The following is a 20,942-nucleotide window of genomic DNA, read 5'->3' as shown; positions in this document are numbered from 1 at the left end:
CAGTCTGTTGTTTTTATCGGTCTTTTTTCCCATCTTTCATCATATTTTTGATGAAAGTGAAATTTTGCCCATGTTTATTCTCCCAGTAATATTCTTACATTTTCGATCAGTATATACATGTAGTAGCAGCGCTAGCACTATCCAGTGTCCATTTCCTCCACTTCCTCTGCCACACTAGGATAAACATCCATGTTACTTTCGCGACCTTGTGCAAGGCTCTCCAGATCCACGGTTTCGCTGTGCACGACAGAGTACTGCGTGCTGGAGTCGCACTTCTTACCCGAGCTGACAGTTCTCGCGGTCGGCAGTGGGACGCGTACGGACGGAGCGGAGTGGCGGGGGACCTGCTGGTCGGGAAGTTCCGGCTCGGGCGTCGGCGCGGGAATTTCCATCTGCTGTGCGATTTCGGGGCTGGGAAGGGCGGTGTGGCCGTTAGCAGCGAAGGAGATGTTGGTCGGTCTGGGTCCGTTTGGCGAGGAGGCAAGAGGGTCGGAAGTCTTCATGGTGGCAGACTGGGGGCATGTGGGTGCGTGTGTGTAACCACTCTTTCCTAGGGATCCTGTAGGAAATAGTAGTTTGTAGTCAGACAAAGCTTCATCGTGAGTCATGGTGACAAGATAGAGAACAAGTAAACTGCACCAAAACCAACCCAACCAGTGCCATTTCACATTGCATGAGGACTGTCATGCAGTCAAAATCAATGGCAAACTGACCGATTCAATCAAGATTTCTCACTAGTTATCATCCAAAAATGTTTTTCACCACATACTTGAAAATGATTCAGTCGTAATAGGAAGAGATTGGGTCGTGTGTGGTCGATTAATGCTTACATACTACTGAGAAAAAGCTGTCACTATGGCCAGATGGCTGTCTTACAGAAGGGTTGCTTGGGCAAGTTTGACTGTATATCACTGTTCCCTTACCTGTGTGAACAGACAGTCTACTGGCTGGGTTGGTGCGCGGGGTCTGTGTGCCCGGACGGCTGGCTGACCCACTGGTCAGTGTCCTGGGAGAAGCTATGCCGATGCTGTGACCAGTGATCGTCATGCCCCTCCTCAGGCTGGGGGGTATTGTGTTGTCTGCCAGCACGCCGCCGATAGATCCCGTACGCTTGCGCCCACTTGGCGGTCTGCCTTTTGGGGGTGTGGCACCGGGCGGTAATGTTTCCTGCTAGGTGGTGAAAATACCGGTTAATTGTAGTTCTGTTTTACACAAGGAAAATCCTACTCAAGCAACTGGATAGATTTAGAAAACTGTCAGACGGGCTATAGACACAGAGATAGGTTCTGCACTATACACGCACATGGTCTGTTAACTCTAGGCTATATTCTGTTAACTCTAGGCTATATTCTGTTAACTCTAGGTTATATTCGTTGACCTGAGCTGACCTGAGGAATGGCACCATTGGAGTCTGCCCATGCCTGCCGTGCCTTTGTGGGGGGGTTGCCTCGGCCGTTGTACTGTGGGGGGTTGTTCTTTACACTCGTGTTGTCAGCTGGGAAAAAAAAGATAGAAAAAACAATTGGTAAGTAAATGTTATTTCTATGAGTGATATCAAGGTAGACTGTACACTGCAAGGTTGCCAGACCATACATGTATACACGTTAACTTCAAAAATATGATCTTTATTGACATAACAAAAGTATGGAGACTTTCATAAGGTATACTACAACTTAACATATAATCAAGACTTAGTGGATATAAATGAATTAAAAAATGTCAACTACATGCAAGTATGCCAAAAAAACAGTTACTCAAGCAACTGGATATGATTTTGAAAACGTCAGACGTTTCAGTCACTGACGAAAGCTAGTGGATACTAGCTGAAACGTCTGACGTTTTCAAAATCATATCCAGTTGCTTGAGTAACTGTTTTTTGGCATATCGTATTACCTGGATGTCTAACCTTCATCGACGTACATGCAAGTATATATATGTGAATCAACATTGTTGAATTTGACATATCATGTATACATGTTGTACTAGTTGTGAGGTCTAAACATTCTTTTATACATTTTATATACATGTATATACACAGTCAGGTAAAAGACTAAACCTTCTCCAGTAACCAAGAGAGAACTGGTAGCCAAATGGCTATTTCATTGTGCTTATGATACAGTACATGTTTTGCTGAACAATCTAGGTCCTTACCAGCTTCCTCTGCATCCTTGTCAGACACATACATCTCAGGCTGGGTCAGGAAACAGCCGTTAGGGTTCGACCTCGGCACAAACAAACCAAACCTGTTCAGAGATTGCACATCCATCACCTGCGACCTGGAGAATAAACAACAACAACAACAAATAAAACATCTGTGCCATCACTAAGATACCCAAATGACATGTACATTTTGTAGTACTAGTAAAAATTTACAGAAATGAATGTGTGTCATACGTATGTTCTTACCTATTATATCTGGCACCAATGAGAAAAGCATGTACTGTCTCCCCGTCTTCTGCAACTATTGGGTTCAGCCTGGAACAAGACAGATAGACAAAGTAATTTTTCTTTTATCTAATAGACCTAATACACAATTCATTTGCAGTAAAATGCACAATCATAGCTTGCTTTTGCATACAAATTACAATGCACAATTTACTTCAGAGCTAAGCTGTTGTACTCACTCCTTGGGAAGTTTTCCTGTGAGTGGGCGCTGGTCCTTCATCCTCTGTAGGTATCTCTTGATGTCTGTACTGGTCTGTGAGGAGGGGGCAGACTGGGAGCGATGGTGCCGTGCTCGTAACAGGCTGAATGGGAAAAATTCAATCACAATGTACATGTGTAGTTCAAACAATGTAATTAAGTCTGAATTCTAACTAATCATGAACACAACTCTAGATACAAAACCATTTCCATATCAGAAATTCAATTTTTTTTGAACCTTAGAAAGTTATGTACCCCAAAGAAACATGACTGACCAGAACTTATAGGAAATACAATACACAAAATACAGGTGTAGAGGCCAGAATATACCCCTGGCCAAAATATACTCCCAGATGTATTCTAGCCAGGGGTATATTCCTGACTGTTACACCTGTACACATGTCCCATACCTCCCGTACGTTATACATCTTCCCTTACTTCCCTATTTGCCTTTTCTTTTGTAATTAGACATTTTTCCTACAAAGTAAAATATAGCTTCTTTATAGAACATAACAAAGTCAGTATGCGCAACAATCATCGCTATGTAAAGTTCATCCCATTCTATCCCATACTAGCCACCCACTATCATATTAATTAGGCTAACCATTATGAAAATGTAGTTAATATGTACTATTGTACTTAGTAGAATGCCATACTTTGTACCCTGTACAACTGTTGTGCAATAAAGTTATCTGTAAAATGAGGGTCTCCACATGAACAGTCCTGACCTGGCCCGTGTAGGTCTGCCCAGAGAGCTGGCTTCAGATGAGGTTTCGCTGGCGGTGTCTGCCGCCGTCAGGAACTGGTGCGCCTTCATTGGCCGGTGGTACGTCAAGCCATTCACCACGATCTTCTTGTACTTGGGCTTCTTGGGCTTTACTCCTACTGTCTGCTCCCCCTGAGGAATAAAAAAGAAGCCAAATTAAAGGATGATACCACAAAAAGAAACATTTACAAGTCTTGATTTTATCTATCATGTTGCATGATCATAACTGTCCTATGGTATCTGTACGTGTATCTGTATAGCCAGTATAACAGCCCCTCGGCATAACACACCAGCTTTCACGGGCATGCATCGCAGCGGTAGCAGGCTATGTGACACTGAATGACTTGTCTTTGAACATCTAAACCTAAACATTTTTAAAAGCTTTCTAGTGAGGACGCCCCAAATGTACCTGGTGGCAGTGAGTTCCACTCTGATCCAGGAACGAAAGAGTTTTTGAACACCTCAATCCTTGGTTGATAACTCTGGTACTTGAAAAAGCATGATTTCTTGTTCTTTTTTGAATGGAGCAATCTGCACAATTCCCAAAACAATAACTACATCTAGCCAACCCTGTAAGTAGTTGTACATGTACCCGATGGTTTAGTTTAGTTTTTTTACCTTCTTGACAAATGTAACTCACCCAAGGGATCCAGTACCAATGCAGCATGGTTGAAATGACCAGCAAATAACTGTGTTACAGTAACTGCACCTGAAAGTTGTGCTAAGCTTGAACTACACAAAACTGAGCCGACTCCTGTAGTCATAACAACTGGTGCGTAACAACCTTGACTGAGGTTTGTCGTGGGTATTACACCACATCGCCTGTTGATCATACAACACGCGGGAAACATGATACCAAGGGAGGAAAAGATGGCAAAACAAACACACTGGAACCCCCAATACCTTTGTAAAGTGGCCAGGATTTGTATTGTATTGCAATTGTGCATACACATTAAACAATCTAGATTTCAAATTTACTATACCCAGGTTTGTAAGATTCACTCATGCAGCATGGGCAAAAATTCCTTCTAATCTAAATTGTGTGTAATCTAGGTACCAAAACCATGTGATTGTGTATGCAGTAAACTGGAATGTATCCTGTATCATTTGAGAGGGCTTTGGCAATGGACTGACTGTTTTGAGATAAATACAACTGTGGCGATTTGAACTGTAGAAGATATAGTTCCATGGTATTACAATGTAATTAAGTCTACAAACACAAGTCTTTGGTGCCAGCCACTATTAAGAATTACAAACATACGGCTGTACTAGAGATTTTTCAAACCAAGGACGTTATTTACAGACACAACACAAGTGGCAGGTACTAGTATACAAAATGAATGTAACCAGGCTTCAACATGTATAATTTGTATAGAACATGTATAAAATTGCTGGATGATATTATGTAATATAGCCAGCTGCCACTGTACCATACGCCTAGCTGAAGCTGGTATGTTGTGCTGAAGGGCCATTACACCAGCTATACAGATACACATGTAGTGAGAGTTGGAGCTACCATACCTTATTGCTAGCCAGCAGCTGGGATGTTAAGAGTGCGGCCTCCCCACTGTGAGTCTGCTGAGAGCTGACGGTGAGGACCCAGGCTGGGGAGGGGGTGCGCGCGTGCTGGCCCAGGGATGACTGTTTTCTCGCCTCCTGGACCAGTTCATCCATGTGCTCTTCTGACTGATCCACAGAGTAGGTGGACATCGGGTAACCTTTGGTACCTATGGGATGACAAAAAGTAAGAAGTGTCACAATAGGTGTTATACCCGGAAATCAGGATTGCCGTTACAAATTGGATGACACCCAGCTACCATGATCTGTATCCTGATGTGTGATGAAAAATTGTACAGTTTTCAGTTTTCCAACATTGACATTAAATTAAAAGTGTCCTCATGATCATGCAAGTTTTACTTTGTTAATCTGTATCGTATAACTTGGATCACTAGAGATCGCCAAAGTGTACTAAAAAAGAGATAATCCCTAACTACCGACCCTAATTTTTTCAGGACTGAAAGTGAAACAGGAAACACAGAATTTTTTCCCTAGGTCTAACGCGTGATAATGCAATTCTTACTCTTACTCTATGAAAGCTATGAATTAAGTCTGGAATTATGTAATGCAATTATAGTGAATATCTTTCAAGCAATTTTAATACAATGAGAAATGCATCCACCCAAGAAGTGTACATGTCCCTAAAGATTTCTTATCATTCTATCAGCTACAGTGAATTATCTTCTTCTATCTACATGTCTAAAGGTCTGTGTAGCGAGCCACTTGTAGCAGTTTAACATATCACTGCACAATTTTGTACTGCAGCACATATAAGAGACACTAGGTGGCGCTTCTAAACTAATGAAGACTCCATAATGATTGAAACTTTTTGGGCAAGTCCACAGGCCAGTAAATCATAGGACCCGCAGTAGCCAATAGACTATATATAGTGACCAGGCCCTGAAATGAACTTTTCTTCCTATTGTCCCAGCACTGTCCAAAATTGAATTTCCCAACCTGTTTTTCGGGAAGTATTTTATGACTTCAACTTGAAGTCAACTTTATTTTGCTTATGTTCACTCCCAGGCGCACTATAATTGCAGAGTAGTGATATTTGGGGGGGACTGTTCAGAAGCAAAAAGCCGGGATGTGCACCCGATAAACAAAAAAAGGGCCGACATTCTGATGTTGAGTACTGTTCTATTGTCCCATAAAATGTCCCAAAGTATCTTTTTAGTTGTCCTGGCCTACATTTTAGTGGTCAGTGGCCATTGGGACACTGTTAATTCAAGCCCTGGTGACCAGTAGCTCCTAATGCTGAGGTTTGTGTACATTTGAGTCCTGGGGTGCCGACTGTGCGTCGATGACAGATCGGATGGACTGATTTCCCCTCATTAATGTGATCAGTCAGCCCGGCACTGTGATGAGGTCAGGGGTCAGGATGTTATCAGGAGTAGAGTCGCCCGAGGGCGGGAACGCCCAGCTGCATCATGGGAATGTTGTGATGAGTGATGTTTCTGGACGCCGGCCTCAGAGGATACGGATAATGTTCAACAGTTGCAACTAGTGGTGCATACCTAAACCCACATTTAGGTTCAGGTCCAGATTCAAGTCCATACGTTTAGGTTCTACAAGTCCGGACCTAAACCCATAGCATATACAAAATTGCATGTTGGCAACTGCATGTTGTACATTCTTTCAAATTGAATATAAAATACATTTGCCTATTTGTAATTTATCTGGCTATTTAGTATTTGTATATTACAGTAAAGATTATCTTCTCCTAGTTTCCCAATTGAGTATGTATTTTTTAGCCCTGCTTACTAAATGTGACTGTGTACAAATGTAACTGGACAGCTCCTACAGACGTGTTTGATCAACACATTGTCATCATATTAATCTTCGGATACAAGTTGTTAAGACCTTCAAGACACTACAACAAGCGGCAGAACTTGACTTCTCAGAAACTGGTCAGCAGCCGAATCTGTCATCACCCAAGCACTAGTTCTGTTGGACCAAATCACCATCACGTTCCCAATTAGAGTAAGGTATGGGACGTGGGGTTCACAGGGGAAGTAGTGTGATCTGGGAGAATCTAGGGTGCTTGACCTTCCTTACTCAGCTTCAAAAGCACCCCTCCTCCCCTGTCCAACTTCGTTAGCGTCAAACGGCTAATTATTGCTGCTAATTGTCTGTCAGGTTATAAGAGGAAATAAGTTTATCTCCGGGAATGTTGCTGGTCTCCAGAACTGTACTGGATTGTGGTACAGTAGTTTCTTGCCTGAGGTATGAGGCAATATGCAGTGTTCTAGCCAGACTGTTCATCTTTACATCATTTGACGGGATTTTGCTACTCATGATGGCCAAAAATTTTGCCCAATTCGTCATCCTTAATTGACAAAAAATCTGTGTGTAAATATATGGAAAGATCTTCATCTACCAGTAAAATTTGTCGCTTAAAATGCATGAAATTGCTTTTTGGAGGGTCAAAATTAGAATTTTTGAAGGTGGAGCATGCCCCCAGACCCCTTTTCATTGCTCGATATGATATTACATGTTACATCAAACAAAATTGAGATGACTGAAAAGATTTCTAGGCTGGCTATAGTCAAACATGTACCACTACCAGCGGCAATCTCTGTGTATTAAGAACCACCTAAGGCAGCATTTTTGGTGGTCCCCTTCACTATTATTTTTCCATTGACCCAAGCACTTAAAGAATGTCTATTGTACAAAATGTAGTTAGCCACCTGTCTGCAGTGTGACTTTTTACTTCAAGTCCCTCGAGTGGACATCCAGTGTAACGTGTGGCCTAGAGAGATTGTACATTGTGAACTATCATTGTGAGTTAGGTTATGTCACACCTGGGTTTAGTAGTAACCTTTTGTTACTTTGTGTTCTTCAGTACCTTTGTGTTGCCGTTTGTTTATGTACATGTATCCCCCGAGTACATGTTGGCCAGAAGAACAAGCCAAACGCCAGCCAGCCTCTCCAGTTCCCATCTCACAATACACAGCCCACACAATAGCTGCCTGCCTTTGCGTGGGTCCCCCCATAGGGTACAGTTACCACGGCTTAATAGTTTCCGATGGAGTTAGTACTATTGTGGTCCACTGGCCCTTGACTTTTTGGCCCGATCCTTTCACTTAAAGAATACCTACGACACTTAAGATTAATGCTTTGAGGCCACCTCAGGTCGACGTTGCTCTTTAAGACATTTGCAAAAGTAAACAATAGTTTATTAGACCTGTCAAAACAAACATAGGAGTACAGTATATGTGACAGTTTATTCCATAACTTAACAACATTTTTTATGCTTTGTTACGAATACTGTTGATTTTGGATAGCTGAACTTAAACCATAATAGGATGGACTTAACCTTAAAAACAAAGCACACACATGTACTGAACGAGCCAAACATCAATTCTCTATTGGTTGCATTGTATCAGCTGTATCACACAATACTTTCAGTTATCTGTACATTATGTACATGTGTAAGTATATACATTGTAACTGAAATCCTCAAAAATAAGGCACTGAGTACTACTCTACTTTTTGCCTTGGTAAACACATTTTTGCAAGCATGCCAAAAACATTAAATGTCCATCAATGTGGTCCCTTTAATTTAATGATATTTGGTATAACATTGAAATTTACCATATACATTGTACAGCAGTAGCAAAATAGACGCCACACATTTAAACCTTACCAAGCTGCCATCCCAAACAACAATATCTGATTAATTAGAATATTTATGGCTTGTAGTCTTAAAGCCATTGTTCAGAGAAGGCATTGATGAAGCATGTGTCTAATTGGAAGTAAGGAATGCCTGTTGTCAGACTCCAGCGACCCTTTCACCAATCTGTGCCTGGTCCCAGGCCGGCAAATTTTCAATTAAGGAGCCAGCAATGATGAAATAATGTGTGAGCTGGGATGATTGAACGGGGTTGCTCCTGGGGACTTATTATACGGGCTCTGCCGCTGATGCATGTTGGTGAAGTGATTAAAGTGAGGTGGTAGAGGGGGGTGGGAGCTGGGCAGAAGGGGTTAGTGGAGGGAAGGGCGGGAGGGAGGGGGTGTACAAGTCAAGAAAGAAGGAAGTTCAAATTGTGAGGCTTGAAGGCATGGCTTACACAATGACTTATGTCCTTGCCAATAGGAAACGTGCAGTGACATTTTGTTCTTCTGTGGCAGTTGACAGAGATGTAAAAGGGTGTGCATGGGGTTTTGAGAGGTAGCAGAGGCTGTGTATGGGGAGATAGAATTATGAGTGATTTGATCCTTCACTATGAAACAAGGAAAAATTTCCCTTAGTTTATATTATAATATTCTCAACTTTTATATGATAGTTATTCAACATTTATAAAAAGTACTCATTGAACAATTCCTTAAATCCAGAGATATTATGTTGATTTTTACATTCCTTCTTCCAAAAAATCTGTATCAATGGCCATTTAGCCACTACAAAGGGAAGCTATTGAGTTTTCCACATTTGCAGCAGCGAGTCCAGGGCAGGAACGAGTGATTTAGCCGGGAGTCTCTCGACACTTATTCCCACAAATTACATTCGGAACAGAGTCCACTGATATAATGAACCATTTGTCACCGTGACAAGCACATGCGCAGGTAATAAATTGCCCGGTGACTGTTTCCCAATCGTGCAAATTGGGAGGCATGATTGTTAGGTGATCGCGGTAACAAAGTGTCCATTTGCGTCGGGGTCGGCCAATTGATGATCCGGCGGGTCTAAAGGCTGAGACTGTAGCAGATTGAAATAGAGGGCCACACTGCGACTGAAAATTAAACTCTGAAGGGTGGTGGCAAGTTTGGCCGACCTCACGGAGATTTATGTTTGACTACGGGCGACACATCAATCAGAGATGATACAGACTGCACTATAGCAACTGTATCACCGATATTGTTTGTCCAATTGTACCTGAATCTTCTTTTTACAAGTGTTGGGGTTATGTTAATATAGATATTCAGCATCGCAAGCAAAGAGCGAGTTGCCCCTCTGTATATCTAGCCGGACTGCCCGCACATGAGTCATGACCCAAAGCTCGCCCACAAATCAAGCGGAATGAATTCAATCTCATACGTCCAGGATCCCCCCTGTATCAATCTGCCCCGCGGTTTGATTGCCCATGAAAAGTGTTGGCGCGTTGCATTGTTATCCCATCAACCCGCTCGTTACCACTATTAACGACCAATCTTGCCGGCCGTGACGGAGGCTTAATGAAAAGTTCCGCGGTGGTGACGGCTGGTTAATCTGACGGGGGCCTGGGGAAATCAGGAGAGCGCGCCCTCCGATTAAAGAAGGACCTCGTCTTATTAAAGCTGGTACGGCCATGATTATAGTGCACTGGTGGGTGCCCAATAACATTATATCACTACAAACAATACTGCCCAAGCATGAAGATATACTACAGATTGGACCGAATAAACACCTTTAAACTAAGGCCAGCTATTGAAAAACTTTTGTCCCTCATTACAACACAACAACTGACTTATAACTCAGTCTAAAGCAATACCAGTATTGATGCATTCCTTTGATAGAAAAGACTGCATAGCCATGTGGACTATGTTTCACACACTCAACTGGACTTAGAAGGAAAAGTTTGGAGTTTTACTTGAAGAAAGCACAACAGATACTCCTACTACACCTACAGATTTGCATATCTAAGCCTTTCAGTAACTGTTACATGTATGTAACATTACCTAACTGATAGAGCAGCATTTATAAACAATTGTCTGGATAAAAAATACAACTGAGGCCACACCAATCACATTTTTGGTTTTTGCAGTCACCTCTTCTAATTTGAAGAAACTCAAAAATTACAAAAATGTAGATAATCCCAAATGCTTGTATTTTGTTTTGGCACTAAAAATTGAAGTCATTGCCAATCTCACTGGTTTTTAAGGTTTTTCTGTTAATAAATGCATTAAATTTTAGAGTTAAAAAATTCATTGATACAATCTATCAGCCAGAATGTTGTCCAATCCAATGTGGCTTCTACTTTTATGATCATGGTAGCTTGGATGGTCAAAGGATCATTTTTTTAACTTCGTGTTACCCATCTGCTGAATAATTTTCTGTGGAAATCCAAGAACCAAGAAATGAAATTTGTATGGCCTGAAGACAACACTTTATGAGCCCAAGAATGTTTTCATGGATAAACAATGACTTCAAGGTCCTGATAGTAGTGATACACAATGGATGAACATCATGACCACAACCTTACAATCTGGTCTTACATGTGAACTTACTGTACAAAACTATGCGAAACAAACAAACTTTAACAAAACCACCTGACACTGATCCCAGTGTAATGAACATGGTCTAAAGTTACCTGTACAATTCACCACAGAAAAATAGCAGTGCAATAAAACAACTGAATTAAACCTCAGTCTATACTTTACACTGGACCTGTGCCTAAATCTGTATTTGTACATAAAAATTGTTTAGGTACACAGCTCTTAGACTAGTTCTAACAAAACCACATAGCGGCGGAGAGACCTGGCATACTGTAATTCCTGATTTTTGTGGTACTGTTATGTTCGAAATCTTTGCCGTCACTTCTGTACCACAAAGTCATCATTACTGAGAACAAATAATTCGCAGACTTTCTTTTTCCTGCACCTGTCCCCATCGCAAACGTATAGTCCCATGTCTGAACATGTCCATTTTTCTCAGACTGCAAACTTTTGCTACCGCAAACATAAAGTGAACCACAGTAGTCCCCCTTCTCACTCCAGACACCCTGCCCATCCCAGACCAATCACAGCACCACTGCCTTGACAGAATTAATGCCCACTTAGAGTGCCATCAGCCAGCAGCCTGATGATTGGTCAGGATGATTTGGTCAAAATTGAATCTTGTTGATGCAGAAATGATTGCTGGGAGAGCCATGCCCCGTCGTCACCGGCCTGCCAGGGGTACCACTCAAATTAAACTTAGCAGCTGATTTATAGCGCCATTCAGCTCAAATTAAAGTGAGCAGCTGATTCATAGAGGAGGTCCATCATACCACCCAGTGATGGTTAGGACCGAGTGGCCAGGAGTAGTTTAGAGCCCTGATTGGATTTCTCATATTCCAAACTCACACCACCTCATGAATTACAACCTGTTAGACATCTTGTAGCCTGGAATCCAGCCTTGTTAGGTTTAGGTTTGCCCCAAAAAATGTGTTCCCAGTGGGGATAGCTTACTAGGCTGGATTGCAGGCTAGAGATCTTAGTCCCAAAGTTTCTGGTGTGTAAATTTGACGATATGTCTTCTAAAAATTTCTCACACACCATTCTAAGAGCCTTATATCAGTCACTGTAGATTAACCCCATGTTGTAAACTGTGTGGCCCAAGGGCTACTAAGTACAAACGTGTGGGAAGAAATTCAGTTCAATTTCATATAAATATGTCATCATCATCATCATGTATATGTACATGCACATATACCTCTTTTGAAGATGATCTGAAACACTTCAGGACAAAAAGATTCCTCTGCATCAAGATGACAAACCCTTTAAGTTACAGTAACTCTGGACAAAGTCAGTGACTGTAAATCCAAAATAATCATCAAACTTCCAGAAACAAAGTACAAGACGAGTGTATTGTGCACTCAAGTGACAGTTGATGCATAGTCGAGTATAACTGTGCTATCATGATGTCAACATGTACATGTAGCAACAATATACACTGTGTGTACTTTAAGTTGCCTGGCAACACTCCTGTAGCTGACCACCACTCTTAACCAGAGCCTTTCTCTCTACCTGACCCAGAATGTAGCGGTGTTACATTTCCTTTCACGTACATCACGCCATGCTCGGCACAAGTTTCACTTTTGTCAACGTTGACACACGAGCCACCTGCTGTTGCCATGGTTACCAGACACCTGTTGTTCCATGGAGATGACCTGAGGTAACCTCTTGCTCTTGTTTACATTCTAGCTTGTCGCTCTAACAATGTCATACAGGGCTTGTTTATTCAAATTTAAAGAAAGAAAGGTGCATTCAATGTTGTATTATATATCTATAACCTAGGAAGAGTAGGCAAAAATTATAACTATCACAGACAACTTAAGCATTTATGACAGACATTTTTGCTTCCCATGATGCTCTGTATTTCCCAGCATGCATTGGGATCCAAGAAAACATCTATGGTTTAACATGTTACAAACTTCTCTAAGTTTCACCATATCTAATAGTCTGTGCTTACAAAAACTTTTAACGCCAATAATAACTGTTAATTTTCATTATGCAACAAGCAATTCTTCACAAACAAAATTGTACATTTCCTCTCCCTCATGCCTCGTTGCCATGGCAACTATAATTGATAATATATCCTTGAGACACACTGGAACCATTAAATCTTCACACTTTAAATGAGATCAATCCCTAATGTACATTAGGTGCAAATTACTGTAAATCAGAACGGTAACACTTAGAATTATAACAGGCATATACTAGATTGATCGGTGTCATTAAGTATATTCCACAAGCTAAAAAGTTCCTCATTATCATTTGTCATCGTGGCGTCAAGTAATATTTACTCGTTAACTTTAAACAAATAAGATCAGTGTTCAAATCACTTTGATTACGATAATCATAATTGTCAACAAATAAACAAGGACCATTGTCTAGTTATGCTTGTCCCCATATGTCATCCAAATTTATTAGATGCTTGTAGGCCAAATCAGTTTGGTTTCTTGGTTCTTGATTTTTTTTTGCAGGCCTGGAAAATAATGGAGCTGGCAGAAAAAATTAAAAAGACTAAAAAAACATTTGGTAAACTCGTCTGAACAAAGGATACAATCTAATTAAAAATTAACCTCTCACACCTTTTTTTTCTTCTCTAAGAAGGTTTATGTTTTTGGTACGTTTGTATATGTATATGAATCTTTCTTTTTTTTTTTGGTTTAGCATGATAACTCCAGATGCTATGGATGGATTGTCATGAAATGGTAGATGAGTAGGTCTTGATGAGGCCTCAAGATTAGATTTTGGTCCCCCTGCCCTGCCAGCTTGTTATGGTACTGCATGGGGAAGGTATGAGGCTGTGGAACTCTTCTTAATGTATATATTGGGAATACGACACAGTGATGAACATTATACTAAAAACAACACAAAATAAGACAACTACTTTGGAAACTTTGTGGAACCATGAATTAAGAGCAGCTGTAGACATGATTTGACTAAAATCATTACACATAATGCATGATTAAGGGCACAATTACCTGGGTAAATATGTTCATGCACAGGGGGCTGTCACACTCGTACGGTATCAATCATGAAAATTTCCATTAAGACATTAACGACTAAATCTCCGCTCCCACAAAGCGCTGAATTGTTGATTAATCTGTCCCGGAGGCCACGTGAATTGAACTCCAATTTCCTGAGGACATTAATCCCAAACGCACATTATCATAACTTTCCAATCATTAAATGTGCAGAAAAGTCGGTGTGACTCATGCACGGCTGTGAATATCAGGTACGCTGACATTTTCCACCCATCATTTTCCTCACTTCTGAGGCAATGTGCAAAACAAGTTCAACTTGAGGAAAGTGTGCCATTGGGAGTTTTATTTCTAAACAAGAAAACTACCAGGTAACTATAAAAAATATGAAACATAAAGAGCCTTGCCATCCATAGACCAAACACAAAGCTCAGGATTGGCTCTCACATATGACTGGGAAAACTATTATATAATAATAATAGAAAACATTTAATTATTAAATTTTGATTGCATATATGTCAAATATTCTCTACATACAAATCTTCTATCAGGATTTCTCTTAATGGATGTAAATGAAGACATCAAGACATATTGACATGTGACAATCCCTGCATTGTAAAATTTACTTTTTGCTAATTTTTTACCATTTTCTACCAACACCACAAACATATTCAAAGTCTAGTAACAATTGAAATAATGAAATGTATATTAAATGCAGTAAAAACAGTAATTATTGGCCGAAAAATTGGATTAAAACCCTAAGTCAGGACTTATCAAATTTATCACCACTCAATGTTCCTCTTTATGTCAATATCATTTTGATCCATCGGATCTCTGTTTAGTTTGCTTAGAATAGTCTATTCAATATTACTGTTTCAATTCCATATAAAACTAACTTAATTTTCTTACATTTGGGAATCTTTTAGTCTGACACGTTTACTTTAAATCTATTGACAGGTAGAATTGTAGTAAAATCTGGTGAACAGTATTCCTGTTCCAAATCCATCCTACTCAGCATGAATCCACAAATTTACTTCTAGCTTTACTATCTGACACACCTGCCATCACAACTGAATCTGTAAAGCACAAACTTACTGCTAGTTTTACCACAAAGTCTTGAGTTGACACACCTGCCATCACAACTGATGCTGATAGATTATACCACAAAGTCAACACAAATTGAAACTTAATTTCTTGATGAAACCTATTGCCAATCTGTTTATCCCATTGTGTTTGCCAAATTAAAAGTGCAGAGAGGGGTCTCCCGGGGGTTTTGGCAGCACATTAGGCCGGGCTCCCTATGGGGTTAGTGGGAATAATGCTTAATGAATGGGTTGATCTACAGGCTGGATGGTATACAGGACAGACACATGTTTGACAGGCATGTAGAGCTGACATTGAGAAATGTGTAGAAGATGAAAATAACCTGTTACGCGTGTTGCAGCGTGACATTTTAAAAAAAGGAGTGTTGAATTAAATCCAGCAATTATCATAGAATAAGTACATATTGTCTTCAAGACATACATGTATGTACATTAATGAAACGATTCAGTCAAAGCCTGCTAAAATTGTATGGTTGGACCAATTATTGAATTTCTTGGTTCTGGGATTAGACACTTCCATAACCTTCCAGGATCATTTGCAAGAAAACATACTAGTATTAGACATGATGTTCTTTCAAGTTTGCACTAACCTGTATATATATGCAAGTGGTATTTCAAGCCCTGTTTTGTTACGTAAACTTTCCTACAACTTCTTTATCCTGAACAGTTGTGAATCATGATGCTTTTGCCTAAAAAATAAGCATGTATCCCTGGTGATAGCTTTAGACTTTGAGCGTTCATGCTCCCACGTCCATAAAAGATATCGTCGTCCATAAACTTAATTGAGTTGGGAAAAAGGATCCTCATAGCCAACATGAGAATACATCCGTACGTAGGGAATCGTACTTTCATGGGGCATCGCACTTCACCGCGGTTCACTATAATAGGAGAGTCATCACACAACATGGTCCCTTTCCTCGCCGGTAGGTCTCTGAGAAGTTTATTTCTGTGCCGATTCCTGCCCTCCAAAGCTGCGTAAGCCAATGAACAGATCACCCTCTTGCCTCCCCCTCCCTTCCCCGCGAACCTTCGCCTTGGCCTGCCATGAATCTCCAGGAGTATCCATCATCCCCCACTCAGCCTTTTTGGCGGCACAGTACGGTACGAGCCGGCAAACTGCCTGGAAAGGCCGGGGACTCCCGCAGCACTGCGCTATCCATCACGCTAAAAACATTCCTGACAGAAGCTTTATAGTTTTTATACCCGCCTTGACAACAAGTACTCAGACGTGGGGATGGGACATTACACTAACAGACACAGGGAGGTCTGAGGACAAACTTTCTACCAAGGGTAATACATTATATTCTGTACACTGGGTGCTAAATTTCAACTGAGTGTGTAAGTGAAAATGGAACTTACTTCGCCAAACTGTAACCAAGAAAATTCAGCTACATTGGTCAAACATTTCTGAATCAAACTTTTAGGACCTTAAACCATACAGTTTTATCTCAGTAGTGTAGCTAACACACACTCCAAGCATGCATACCCATCTACATTGTATTTGCGAGGCGGTAACCATTTGCAACTAGAAGGCTGGCAAAAACGATTGCGTACAAAAGTACAAAAAAGAAAGCCTGATAAACATGCCTAAACCTCTGCTTGAAAAGTATACAACTTCTTCCTTTTCTAAACCTGAATGAATGAGCTATCCCTTCTCCAGAGAAGAGGGCTGGTTTTCCGTTCGGGGCTGGATAATACCCCGTCTGAGCGCGTCTCCCGAGTCAGACACCGGGAAGACGGCGGGTTTGTCGGATGATACATCGCGGAGTGAAGGCGCGCTAATGTAGACAGTGCAAGGGAGGCCAGGTGATCAATGTGCCAGGCAAGGAGGAATGGCGAGGATGGCATGATGGGGCCCAGAGGGACCACATCAAAACACTCCACATTAGACTAGACATCAGGTAATCAATTAACAGGGCAAGGAGGGGGCCACCCCACCTGTTATCAATTAACAGACAATGCACAGGAGAGAGAAGCAGGGAAAAGTAAGTAGAGAACGCTCAGCGTGACTCAACAGGCTTTCTGGGAAGATACATGGGTTTGGCACAGAAAAGAGACAGAGAAGAAAGTTCCCACACTTTACCCACAAGAGTAATTACTGCAAATTGTTTTAAGTTCATGGGGATTTCGTTTTGCAATAGGCGACAAAAGAGGCATTTTAAGTTGAAACAACTTTAACATAGAGTTACTAGTAAATAGAGCATTTTCTTTTGTGTGTTGAGTTCTCCTCAAAACACGAAACCAAGAGAATATCTCACAATTTACAGTACTCGTGTCATTTCTACTTGTAAACAGTACAGAAGGCATACAAAAGGCTGAAGCTGAAGCACCTGGTGTTAACTGACATGGAGTCATGAATTGTCCTTCGCCAATCCTTGTCTTTTCTATTTGTTATGCTCATCAGTTGCTAAGTTACCAAACTAATGATTACTGTTCTAGAACAAACATTTGAAAAGTTAATAAACTGTAGACCCTGCCATATCTTCTTTTAAAGGCATACATAGAGACAGAAAAACTCTGGTCAAGTTACATACTATTGCATCAAGTATCATCATATGGTAACCAATGACACCTAAACAACGTGGCCTCTTTTGTTCAGAATTACACAACTGCAGAATTTGATCTAGAGAACTTTCCCTCCACTGGACAGAGAACTATACGACCACACAGGCCGAGTTCAGGTTCAAGTATCTGTTATGCAGCCAAGTATCCATAACGGCCCCCCTGTATTGGCTCATAACAGACAAACGTTACTGGCTGAAACAGGTGCAACGGAGCGTTTCTCCACACAAAAGTTGCCTGGAGTCGGGCAAACACAGACGGCCATGGACGCAAATAAACAGTCCTCGAGTCTAAGTCCATTTGGGTACCATAAAACCATAAAACCTATCTCCACATCAGCCGAAGTGTACAACTGAACCACTTGTTGTAGTATATAGGACAGGTGCACAGAATGACTCTGTGTACACAGACTGGACTAAACCAAATAGACGGGGGTCGTTAGGTCATGAGCACCTGTTGACGTTGTGATTTTATGTAAATAGTCCCCTCAAAGACTGCCCCAGCCCTTGTTTATCAACCTTTAGTACAGGTGTAATGGGCCAAATAGGGTTTGTTTTGAAAGAATTTTACCTTCCAAATCAAATTTTGTAGATTCCAGTCTATACTGTAGTCATGTAGGTTAAACCTACCATTGCAAAGAAAAGAAATAGCGTTGGTAATATATGTACTATCTTGCTGGCAATAACAAACCAAATTTTTACAAATCACTGCCCTGCTTTTTTTTACAAGCTCAACCCTTTGGATTAAAGGTCTTTCTGTGGGCTGATTTAAGCTTTCACAAGCAGCTCAAACATAGCAGTGGCTACTTTATCCTTCAATCCCCAAGGATATGTGCTATTAAGGTAAACCACAACATCAATTACTCCAACACAACTTAATTCAAAGAAAAGCATTTAAAAAGATATATCAGTACATTTAATAACTGCCAAAAAACTTAGCCTACAGTACAGTATTTGATCAAATCTGGCACTTCTATTCAAATTCAGCCACTGGAACCTTTTATACATAATTAGGTTAGGTAATTGGTTGGGTTGCTAAGAGGTATGAAGGACTCGGGGCTAGGCCATTCAAGCCATGTTTTCCAAACAAACTTAGGAGTAAAGTAAGTTGTGTGTGTATAAATATGTACACTACTCCTACAGGCAAATACATTTTGTACCTGTTAAACATCCTTCAGAAATAGACAACAAAGTCATTGAAAGGAAATCAACTGTGCATTTCTGGAATAAAATTCTCAATTAGAGATATGAATTGTTGGTTTATCATGGTCCTTTTATGCGCTTGATAGCTTTGTGGTGCAAGTTGAAATGTAAATAAACTGACCAAATCAATTCCTGATATACTGTTTGTGATTCTGGCATGTTACATGCCATTTTTACCCTAAAGTCTATCTTATCTACAAACACTCTCACTACAGGCAGTTTTATCATAGTAAATTTTTAACCAATCAAATCCAGTCAAACATACAAACTTAAACACTCATTCTAGTGTTAATCAGCAAACGTTTGGCATTATAACGTTTAAGAGTAACAACATAATTGCGTTATGCCCAAGGGGTTACGACTAATTAAGCCTGTCCTAGTAACCACTATTGTGCTTGCTTGCATCGGTAGTAAACAGGTTAAACCCATCCAGTAACCACAGGCTAGATATCCATGTAGTGTTTGCTCCTCAAACAACCATCGTAATTACAAGGCAAACATTTACCTGGTACGACAAGTGTTGTAAATTTTTGGGGGGAAGGTTTTAAGTGGGGAACCAAGTCGAATATGCATTTGATTGATTGAAATGATCTGAAACTCACCTCAGTATCTTAGAATGTATTTAGAGACATTCTAAAACAATGAATTATAACGTTTTTGCTTCAACTACATAGTGTAGCCTTAGCTTTCAGAAAAAGGCCTAGGGAAAAACTTTTTTGGAGCCCAGTGATGCATATATTCATGATTTAATGTTATAATGATTTTATGCACAAAATCTTGACCAAAAAACAATAAAGGAAGTTGGAATTAATTTACGAACTGCGGTCACGTAAAGTATGACCATAGTTTGTCGACCGGCATTTTATTTTACTGCAGCAGACAATGTTAACAATCATTGAATGCATCTTGTTTTCACAGTATCGTACGAACAATGTAATGTATTTCTTTTGGTATGTTTTGTTGTAGTTTCTCACCTCTGACGCCCCCGTGAGGTCTCCGTCCGTTGGCGAGTACCTTCCCTCCATTCCCTCCATCCCGCTCTCTACTCTCCGAGAAGCTCAGGTCCAGGAACCGGCGGCCTCGGCTCGCACTTTTCGCGGTGCCGTTCTCGTTCCCGCTGGGCGTTACCGAGCGATCTGTCCCGCTTCTCCGGGACTCGGGACGACTGTCCACCATGCTAGCGCTATTTACACGCCCAGAGCGGGCCTGCTACTGCATAAAAACTGAGAAGCAAGCACCCCCTCGCCAAGTTTTGTAGCAGACGAGAAAGTTTTCCGCCGCCATGTTTGAAATCCCACCTGAGTAGCAACACAACAAAGTAAATATATCCTTCCGAATAAGGACTTCAGAAAGCCTTTGTACACGTTTTACACAAAAATAGACAAACCCAGCGCCGAAAATCTTCACATTTCCACCTAATAGAGTCGATTATGGGAATTGTTCCATCTGATCATGATTATTTGCCGTCAAACTGGGCGTACTATATTGTTGTCTGCGGATGAAGACGATTGTTTACGTCGTGAAAAGTTCCTGGCAACGGTAACGCCTCCGCTTAGTGACGTCACAGACGCACGTGCAAGAGGCATTGCCGTGTTTTCAAATGTCGTGTTGCATGATCGCACGTTTTGAAAGTGTTCTGGACAAAAAAACGTTCTTTCGAGCATGAAAATACTAGGTATACAAAATATCAATGAGGAATAGTTCTCAATCGTTGGCACTGTTTCCTAGTAACATGACTTTTTGAGGACAGAGTTTCAAGTGATGGATGTTTTGCTCACACGCACTGTGCACCTTAGCACAGTAGGTCTCAAAAGGTCAACTCCCCAGTTATGTGACACGGTGACTTTTAAATTTGTGCACATTGTGCCATAATGTTTATATATGTCCTGATATCATTGCTGCTTAATCACCCATTTCATTTAGCAGAAGATGGAAATGT

The 20,942-nt window shown here is 40.9% G+C and overlaps 1 protein-coding gene across 2 annotated transcripts; it reads right to left on the bottom strand.

Moving 5' to 3' along the window:
* Positions 1–15: 15 nt before the first annotated feature.
* LOC109477871 lies at positions 16–20,408 on the bottom strand. Of its 2 annotated transcripts, none has more exons than XM_019779322.1 (9): positions 19,978–20,408; positions 4,931–5,136; positions 3,372–3,541; positions 2,625–2,747; positions 2,407–2,475; positions 2,152–2,276; positions 1,389–1,495; positions 924–1,170; positions 16–559 (listed from the first exon to the last, which is right to left on the bottom strand). In XM_019779322.1, exons 1-9 carry the CDS (start codon positions 20,177–20,179, stop codon positions 138–140), a joined length of 1,671 nt encoding a protein of 556 aa, XP_019634881.1. In that variant the 5' UTR covers positions 20,180–20,408; the 3' UTR covers positions 16–137. The 2 variants fall into 2 exon arrangements, with proteins under 2 accessions (XP_019634881.1, XP_019634882.1); XM_019779323.1 differs by having other exon boundaries at positions 17–559; positions 924–1,167; positions 19,978–20,407.
* Between the last annotated feature and the right edge of the window lie 534 nt (positions 20,409–20,942).

This window comes from Branchiostoma belcheri, unplaced genomic scaffold (assembly GCF_001625305.1).
Source record: "Branchiostoma belcheri isolate BF01 breed outbred unplaced genomic scaffold, Haploidv18h27 scaffold41, whole genome shotgun sequence".
NCBI classification, from domain to species: Eukaryota; Metazoa; Chordata; class Leptocardii; order Amphioxiformes; family Branchiostomatidae; genus Branchiostoma; species Branchiostoma belcheri.
This window is presented reverse-complemented; position numbering and strand designations above follow the sequence as displayed.